This window comes from Heterocephalus glaber, unplaced genomic scaffold (genome assembly GCF_053883595.1).
Source record: "Heterocephalus glaber isolate CG9 unplaced genomic scaffold, H.glaber_assembly_v1.0 deba00001666, whole genome shotgun sequence".
NCBI lineage: Eukaryota > Metazoa > Chordata > Mammalia > Rodentia > Bathyergidae > Heterocephalus > Heterocephalus glaber.
In genome coordinates this window covers 14,675,562-14,685,458 of record NW_028258406.1, presented here as the reverse complement: position 1 = coordinate 14,685,458, position 9,897 = coordinate 14,675,562, and the positions used below count along the sequence as shown (strand labels likewise).

Here is a 9,897-nt window from a genome sequence, read left to right as displayed (position 1 = left end):
GACAGCCTCACCCCAGGTCCTCGTTGGGCGAGGGGACCGCATGGCAGCCCCAACTGCAAGTACACAAAAGGCGACCCTTATCGCGGGCGGCCACTGGCCCCTGCGGTCCCGCACGCGGCTTCGGGCAATGGGACACCGCCGGAAGGGGCGAGGTGGGCGAGGGCAGCTCGGGCCCCGGGCGAGCCCAGGTGCGGCGCAGGGGCGCAGGGCTCCGCCACGCGTCGTGGAAGAAAGCCTGACTCATGTGGCAGCGGCGGCGAGCTCCTGGGAACTGAAACTCGTGATGCTGTTGCTGCGGAGAAAAGCCTCATCATCCATTCCGCAGGCGGGGGACGCCACCCAGGGCGCGCACAACTCAAACCCGGCGCTCTGGCAGCCTCAGCTGGCCCCTCCCTCCGCGCCCCATCCCCAGGCCTCGAGCCCGCGCGCCCGCGCGCCGGCCGCGCGTGAGAAAAAAGCGGACACACCTAACCTGCGCGCGGCCGCGGCCCCGCACCCTGCCCCGCCCCCATCAGGCAGTGTCTTTCAGCACGACCCGGATTCGCTCCCTCAGCTAGATTCCCCACCCCCATTGCCCCAGGCTTCGGCGCCTCCGCTAGCCTTCGGCAATTTCCGTCCGGAGAGCCAGCACTCGGCAAGGTCCGAACACCCGCCGACTCCTTCCTCGCCGGACCCGGCTTTCTGTCTGCGGCTCCGGGGCGCATGCGCAGACGCCATCTTCCCTCTTTTCCTCGGCCTGTCCCCTCCCCCTGCTGCCGCTGCCGCCTCCTCTCCCCGGCGGTCGCCCCTCCTCCTCCTGCGCTCGGGCGCTGGTCCCTCCTCTCCCGATGCCGCGAGAGACTGGGGGACACGGTGGAGCCGGAGAAGAGCACTAGTAACAACCACTACAGCCCCCCCTTCGCCCGACGCCCTCCCTCGGTACCCACCCACTCCCCCGCCCCGTTTGCCGACACCGACCAACCCCACCTCTCGTTCCTTTGAACGGCGTCGGCTGCAGTCGCTGCACCATCCCGTCTGGCCACCAACGCGGCCGAGAAAGGAGCTGCCGCCGCCGCTTTTAGCCCCCTAGCTGCGGGGTGAAGACGAGCCGGCCGCGGAGGAAGAGGTCGGGAGAGGCTCGCAGCCTCGGCTCCCGCGCACGTCCCGCCGCCCTCCGGGGAGGCTCGGCCGCCGGCCCTTCCTCCCCGAGGACGCGTGCCGAGCCGAGCGCCTGCCCCGAGGGAGGAAAATGCTCGGGCTCCATGGCTGCCAGTGATGGAGCGGTCCCTGGGCTCCCGCTGCCACTGCCGCCGCCGCGCCCCTGCCGTGCTCCGCGAGGACCCGGCGTCTCTGCGCTCCCGCCCGCGCCTCGTTGCTGGGTTCTCCGTACCGGGCGCCCCGCCGCCGCCGCGCCGCCCCGGCCCCAGCCGCGGCCAGCGTTTCCTCCCGGAGCAGCCGCCGCGAGCCCAGGGGGTTTGAGAGGGTCCGCGGGGCGCGGGGGGAGGGCCCAGCGGGGGAGGTTTGAGCGACACTGAGCTCGGGCTCGCCGGCGGCCGAAGCCGGGGGTGGCGAGAGCACGGCGAAGCTCGCTCCGCGCTGCCTCCGTGCAGAGCGACCGGGAGGGCTTTGCAGCGGCCGCCGCCGCGGCGGGAGGAGGGGTCTAAGGTGGCCCCGGAGTTGGCCAGAGAAGGTGGGCATTTCTCGCTTTTCCTCCCCTGCCCTCCCTTCCCCCCTCCCATTCCCCCCCCTTCTGCCCCGCACCCCACGTGAAGCGGAATATAAAGGGGGGGTGTGTGTGTGTGAGACTAGCGGGGAAAGTGAATGGCGGAGGACTGAAGGGGTCCCCCGTTCTGGTCCCCGGCCGCCCTATTCACCCTCGTTCATCCTCCCTTTCCGAAGCTCGCCCTCGAAGGCAGCAGCAGCCGGCGCCTTAGGCTGAGAAGGAGGAGGACTCGCGCCGGGCGGAGCGTCAGGTCCAGTTTTCCTCTCCTGCGTCCTGAATACAAAGATTACGGTGCAGAAGGAAACTGCACTCGCCTCCTCCGCCTCCCGGTACCCAACACAATGCACCAGCCGCCTGAGTCCAACGCCGCGGCGGCGTCTGCCGCCGCTGCAGACGTTAGTGCTAGGAAGATGGCGCACCCGACTATGTTCCCTCGAAGGGGCAGCGGTAGTGGCAGCGCCTCTGCTCTCAGTGCAGCAGGTACCGGTGTTGGTCCTACTGCCACATCTTCTGAAGATTTTCCGCCTGCGTCTCTGCTCCAGCCAGCGTCTCCTGCAGCATCTTCCACATCCGTACCACAGCCTCCTCCTCCACAAAGCCTGAACCTCCTTTCGCAGGCTCAGCTGCAGGCACAGCCCCTTGCACCAGGCGGAACTCAGATGAAAAAGAAAAGTGGCTTCCAGATAACTAGCGTTACTCCGGCTCAGATCTCTGCCAGTATCAGCTCTAACAACAGTATAGCAGAGGACACTGAGAGCTATGATGATCTGGATGAATCTCACACAGAAGATCTCTCTTCTTCCGAGATCCTTGATGTGTCACTTTCCAGGGCTACTGACTTGGGGGAACCTGAGCGCAGCTCCTCCGAAGAGACTCTGAATAACTTCCAGGAAGCAGAGACGCCTGGGGCAGTTTCTCCCAACCAGCCTCACCTTCCACAACCTCATTTGCCTCACCTTCCACAACAGAATGTTGTGATCAATGGGAATGCTCATCCACACCACCTGCATCATCACCATCATATCCATCATGGGCACCACCTTCACCATGGGCACCACCATCCATCCCATGCTGGTGTGGCCAGTGCATCTGTTCCTGGAGGGCCACCTACAAGCCCAATATCCAGAAAACTTTCTACATCTGGAAGCTCTGAGGGTGTTATGCCAGGGACACCAACTTCTGCTGTATCATTGAGTGGCTCACCTGCATCTGTAATGACTAATATCCGGGCTGCAGGTACTGCAGGCAGTGTAGGTATAAATTCTGGTACTGGCACTAGTACAGTGAATAATGTTAACATTGTTTCTGTGGGTAGTTTCAGTCCTAACGTGGCAAGCAGCATGCTTGGTAATGCTAACATAAGTACAAGCAATATTTCTAGTGCTGCTACTGTAAGTGTTGGGCCTGGAGCTACCAGTAGTGTTAATGTGAATATCTTGAGTGGTATGGGCAATGGTACTGTTTCTTCCTCTGCTGTTAACAGTGTCCCTAATGCAACTACAGGGACAAATGTGGGATTGGTTTCAAGTCAGCAGCAACAACCAACAGTTAACACATCAAGGTTCAGAGTTGTGAAGTTAGATTCTACTTCTGAACCCTTTAAAAAAGGTAGATGGACTTGCACTGAGTTCTATGAAAAAGAAAATGCTGTATCTGCTACAGAAGGTGTGACAAATAAAGTGGTGGAGACTGTAAAACAAAACCCGACAGAAGTGACTTCTGAGAGGGAGAGCACTAGTGGGAGTTCAGTGAGCAGTAGTGTCAGCACACTGAGTCACTACACAGAGAGTGTGGGAAGTGGAGAGATGGGAGTCCCTACTGTGGTACAGCAGCCACCAGCCCTTCAAGGTGTGGTGGCCCTTCAACAAATGGATTTCAGTAGCAGTGGTCCACAGAGTATTTCAGCAGTTAGTATACCACAGAGTGTTTCTCAGTCACAGATGTCACAAGTACATTTACAATCTCAAGAACTAGGCTATAAGCAAAAGCAAGGTCTTCAGCCAGTACCTCTGCAAGCCACTGTCAATGCTGCAACTGGTATCCAGCCATCATCTATAAATGTGGTTGGTGTAACTTCAGCTCTAGGTCAGCAGCCTTCCATTTCCAGTTTGGCTCAAACCCAACTGCCATACTCACAGACAGCTCCTCCAGTGCAAACTCCCCTTCCAGGGGCACCACCCCAGCAGTTACAATATGGACAACAGCAACCAATGGTTTCTACGCAGTTGGCCCCAGGCCATGGTCAATCAGTGACTCAGAATCCTACTTCAGAGTATGTACAACAGCAGTCACTTCTGCAAACAGCAATGTCCTCTGGGCAGTCCAGTTCTGCAGGAGTGGGAACAGGGACAGCAGTGATTCCTGTGGCTCAGCCACGGGGGATCCAGCTGCCAACGCAGTCCACAGCAATTCAAGCACAACCTGCAGGGACATCTGGCCAGCCTGTTGGCCAGGCTCAAACAGCAATGTCTGCTGTACCTATTGGTGGTCAAATTGCAACTATTGGTCAACAAGCAAACATACCTACTGCAGTGCAGCAGTCCTCTACCCAAGCTACACCTTCAGTTATTCAGCAAGGTGCTCCTCCATCTTCACAAGTAGTTCCACCTGCTCAAACTGGGATTATTCATCAGGGAGTTCAAACTAGCACTTCAAGCCTTCCTCCACAATTGGTTATTGCACCCCAGAGTACCTTGTTAACTGTGCCTCCCCAGCCACAAGGAGTAGAACCAGTAGTTCAAGAAGTTGTTTCGAAGCAGTTGCCCACAGTTAGTCCTTTACCTTCTGCTAGTAGTATTCCTGTTACAAACCAGGTTAGTTCAACTGGTCCTTCTGGAATGCCTTCTGCCCCAGCAAACTTGGTTCCACCACAGAATATAGCACAACCCCCTGCCACTCAAAATGGTAATTTGATTCAAAGTGTTAGTCAACCTCCCTTGGTAGCAACTAATATAAATTTGCCATTGACACAACAGTTACCACTAAGTTCTGCTCAGTTCTCTGCACAATCATTAGCTCAGGCAATTGGAAGCCAAATTGAAGATGCCAGGCGCCCAGTGGAGCCGTCCTTAGTTGGCTTACCTCAGACTACCAGTGGTGACAGTGGGGGAATGTCAGCAGTTTCAGATGGGAGTAGCAGCAGCCTAGCAGCCTCTGCTTCTCTTTTCCCGTTGAAGGTGCTACCGCTGACAACACCCTTTGTGGATGGCGAGGATGAGAGGTAAGATCATGGCATATTTCTGCAGGCATTCAGAGTTGAAGTTAATCTATTCAGTAGCACAAAATTATGCCAAATCTAAACGTTCTTTATATTGTTTTGTAAGTACATGCATATTCATGGTAAGTTTTTTAGATGAAGACTGTTGAGTGATTTCAGAGTGGGTAGGAAGTAGTAAAATATATAAATGTCAAATTATTGAACATACTAATATTAAAATTAGGTTTGGGGGCATCAAGTAGTTTTTGTTTATAAAATGTTTTTTGGAAGATTAGTTATGAAAAGAAGCTTAAATTTGGCTAACCCACAAAATAGTTAATTTATTCTTTTGAGTTACTTAAATCCTTGTGAAGATCTCCTGGAGGGCTGCAGTTCCCACATTTGTTCTCTATAGTTACTTTTCAGTTATTGTGCATTTCATCTTAGGCTGTGAAAGATATGGTTGCCTGCTTTTCCTAGTCAAACACTGTAGGAAAGATGACCTAATCTGGGCTCTTATAGGTTGACCTTACAGTGTACTTTGGCTTTTACAGACTTAATTTAATGTTTACTTTATCTGAACCAAAAATGAATGGGACTCTTTAAAACATTTTGGGTGGTGAGGAATCAGTCATACACTGTCAAAATAACTAGATTTGTCTTTGATAGTAGTATGCTGTATGTTTTTTCTTTTGCATAGTACATCAAGGTGGTAGCCATTTTAAAGAGTAAAGAAAGCCTTGGAGTGTTGAATTTATACAGGCATGAAAATAAGATTGTCTGCTAATCAACTCCACCTGTTCCCTCTCCTCCCGCCAAAAACCCTTATAGCCTGAAATACATTATTACACCAGCGTTTTTTTTTCAGATTGGAAATGATGCACTAATCACACTTACTCAAATTGTATCTTTGAAGCTGACTGGCTAGAAAAGTTGTGAAATTTTGTTTCTACATAGCTTTAGGACTTAGTTGATTTATTATTTTTTTTTATTTTGTATTTATTTATTTTTTTGGTACCGGGGATCGAACTCAGGTCCTTGCGCCAGGCGGCAAAACCACTGAGCTAAATCCAGTCCGTGTTGATTTATTTTTTTAAAGGAATATTCTTTTCATAAATCGGCTAGTCTGGCTAACCTTGATAAAAATATTGAAGTTAATGAAAAGTCTATTCATTTTCACTGGAATTTTGAGTAAGCATGTGAGATATTTAATTATTTTAGTATTAGTTGAAGATTTTGGGGCTTGAACTTCAATCACACCAGTGGAAGCATTTATATTCTATACATCTATTTGTGGGTTTTGCTTTGGAAAAGCTGAGTTGACTGGAAAATAATTTTAGTTTTAGAAAAAGAAAATAAAGGCTAAATGTTTTAGTGAAGTTTCCATGTTTTTTTTTAAAGGTAAAATGAAAAGACATGGTTAATTGAAACAAGTTAAATTTTTACCTTCAAGTTTTTTATTATTTTTCCAATGGGCATATAATTAAAATCTTATTACTAGCCAAATGTATGCTATATGTTTTTACGAAACTGTACTTTTAAAGATAGACTTCTAAGAGGTAGCTTCCTTAATAATTCCATTATAATTATTGTTTGACTTTTAACATCTGATACTTACCTGTAATTTTAAGGAATTACTCTAGTTTTTCATGTTTTCTAAATAAAGGTTGTGATCTGAGTGAACCCTGTATAAAAACAAGTATATAGGTGCTAAATTTAGAGAAATAAAAGATAAGTGACAAGTGAAACCTACCCATTGAATGAAAACCTTTTTTGATATTGTTAATTATCATTTGTGGTCTCCTGATAACACCTTTTTCTTCTTTTCCTTCTATTGGTATAGAGGGCGTGGTAGGGTTTTCCAAACTTAGCTGTTTCATAGTTAAAAGTCTAGGGTTTTTAACTGTAGGGATGGATTCCTAGTTAAAGATATTAGCACAAAATTATTTTCCAGGTAGTAATTGAGCTAAAGAATAATTAGGGGCAAATTATGTAGAAAGGTTTGAAATTCTAGAAAGAGACAAGAAATATGATCAAATACTGATCGAAAGTAACTTGCCTTCAGAATGTACTTGTTTTGAACTTATGAATTGGAACCTTCGTTGACATTAAGTTGAATAATCAAAACCAGAAAATTTTTGTTTGAATGGTATCCTTCAGATTCTTTAAAATCAAAATATTTCACCCCTAAAAGGACAGAAAGGATCACTAACATGTATATATTTTGAAAAATATATATTTAAAAAAAGTTGCCCTTGGGAGAAGACCCGAGAAAAAAGTGATATAATCTCTAAATACCTAATTATTTTTGCTTTTCTTTATTAGCTTCTGTGTCACTTGACAGCTTCTAGGCTTGGTCACCATTAGTCTCTTACTGGAGAATGGGTACATTATCATTTCAGTGTTAATAACTATAAATTTTTGGTGGTAGAATGAATGAGGTGGTTATTTAATCATCTTTTGTGATGATGTTTATCACTTTAGGTTTTATAATGTTTATCAGACATGAAAAGTTTTCACTTGGCTATTGTAGACTGTAAAGCTTAGAAATGTGCCTCAAGGCATTAAGGTTGTTTATCTTTCAGAAAAGCATTCTTATTAAAATGGCTTGATGTTTTAGTCTTTAATATGAACTTACCTTTATAAGAATGGGAATATTAGTTATTTTACTCCAAAAAACCAGTATTTTTTTTTGTGACTGTTAGTACAGCCTTTAATGTGAAATTATCAAACTTCTGTTCATCCTTCAAGACTCAGCTCAGATGTTTCCTCCACAGGATTTTCTTTCCCTAGGGGATATTTCCTATCCCTTCTTAATGTTCCTCTGCTTTAGCAGTGCTTAATAACATTATATTTGATTATAATTATGTTTAGTAGTCTTTCCCACAAGACTAGGAATTCTTGAAGGAGAGGGACTAAATATTTTTTTAACAAATTAACCTGCAGACCTTTCTCTGTTTTTCCTGTCTCCGGGTAAAGTGTATGTTGTTTTTCATCTAAACACTGCTGTTAGAGATGCAGGATCATGTAATTTTTTTTTTTTTTTTTGGTACTGGGGATCGATGGATTGTATAATTTATGCAGTGGATTGAAAAGACTTCCTAAGCTCTTCAGTGTTCCTTGAGGCAAATTGATGACTAGATATCTTCTAAATACAGTGCCTGTTTTATAGTAGGTCCTCAAATATTTATCAAAGAGGATTGGATACTTTAAACATGTAAAATAGGAGTAATATTCCTTTTGCCTACTTCCAAGGGTGGTAGGATCAGTTAGAACACTTTTAACTATAAAATACCAAATTGTAAGTTTTAAAGTTTTTTATTTTTTATTTGAAATGTACATACAATTTAAAGCGTTAATAGTTTACATGGTTATTCTAAATAACTAAATGAATATATAAGCTGCCCTCTTTCCTAGATTTTCTTTCTTGGAAGTGCTTTCACCTCTTTCAGATGATTATTGTGATACTTCCTTCTACTTTAACATGCTTGAGTTGCACCGAGATCTGCAACGCAGCTTGATGGTTAGGAGCACAGACTCTGGATTAGATTGTTTAGGTTTGATCTTTCCTCTGTCATCTGCTAGTTTTATTAACTTTGGGCTGTTTAACCCTTCTGTGCTTCAGTTTTCTCATTTTAAAAATTGGGAATAAAAGTATGTGTCATAAAGTTGTTAGAATTAAATTAATTTGAAATACCCTTAGAACTTTGTCTAATTCATTATGCCCTAAATAAGTGTTCGTTAAATAAAATAAGTCCTTGTTTTGTTTTGGGCTTCATTAACTTGTTTCATTTTTTTGAGACAGGGTCTCACTTTGTAGTTCAGGCTATCCTTGAACTCACTATGTAGCCCAGGTTCGTCTCGTTCATTAACTTCTTAGTTAGAAAATGAAGATTTACCTATCTGGTCACCCTTGTTACTAGTACTCCTTCCTTCCAATAGTTAATATTATGTTACTATTGATTACTCAATATTCTTATAAAAGATCCTTTTTCTGTGCAGTACAATCTCCTGTGGCTGCCTCCCAGCTCCCACCCCATCCTTAGCTGTCTAGTATGTAGAAATGTTGGTGGGTTCTCTTCTTTCAAGTTTTTGTTTATCAGCATAGTCTGTTTTCCAGTTGTATTTTCTCCTTTATAGCTCCCTCCCATTTTTTGTATTTTTGAGCTCTACCTTTTTTGATAAAGCCCTTTCTTGGATGTCTGGTAATTCTTGATGGTGTGCTTGTGCTTAAGTGTATGAGGACTAAAGAGCTGATTAACAGTTTTCAGCTGGGGTGATGTGTTTGAAGTTTATTGCCCTCTTCCCCCTCCCCCCTTTAGTTTTCTCTGTATTTATCACTAAGTCTGCATATCATTAGATGTCTCAGTACTGGCATCAAGTATTGTTAGCTGTTTTATCTTCCAGGAGAAGTCTTTGTAATAGCTCTTTCACTTCCTTTCTGGACTGATTGCCTTCTAGTGTACACAACCATTATCCTGGGATTCCCTTCACTTTCTCCTGTATTGGATCTCCATTTTCCAGTGACCATTGTTGTCTTCTTTCTTGATTTATTTGTGTTTTAAAATGGCTTTAGTTTACTTTTATACTTGTTTGATTCTCTGGTTAGGTAAAGAGTAACAGGTGGGAAAGTATGTTTTCTTAGAATTTCCTAATACTGCTTTCTAGCATCTATACCACTTTTGAGAAATCTGAAGCCATTTTCATACAATATATGACTTCTTGTGTGTTGTGTGTGATCTCTGTGTGTTGATTTTCTTTCTCCTTGTTTGTTTCTATGTTCTAAAATTTTACAGTGGTGGACCTTTTTGGGAGTCTGTTTTCATTCATGGCACTGAGTATTTGGTATGTGCCTTTTCAGCCTGAAAACATTTCTGAATTCTGCAACTCTAAAAAATGAACTTAGGCCTCACTGGCCACATTGAAATCATACAGTACAACTTTAGTTTTTATTTGTGGTTCTGGTGATTAAATCCAGGGCCTTGTGCATGCTAGGAGA

General features: G+C 45.6%; 1 protein-coding gene across 7 annotated transcripts in view; it reads left to right on the top strand.

Annotated features, from left to right (window-relative positions):
• Window positions 1-855: 855 nt before the first annotated feature.
• Window positions 856-9,897, top strand: part of Tsc22d1 (TSC22 domain family member 1) — a 154,972-nt gene continuing 145,930 nt past the window's right edge. For 6 of the 7 annotated variants that reach the window (XR_002394654.2, XR_002394653.2, XR_002394652.2 and 3 more), the window contains exon 1: window positions 1,699-4,922. Coding sequence is in view for 3 of the 7 variants with exons in the window: in XM_021257884.2 (XP_021113543.1) it covers window positions 2,044-4,922 (2,879 nt within the window). In the remaining 4 variants the exon portion in view is untranslated. Of the gene's footprint in view, window positions 1,670-1,698; window positions 4,923-9,897 lie in introns of those variants that run through there. The other variant, XM_004844229.4, reaches the window with a different exon arrangement.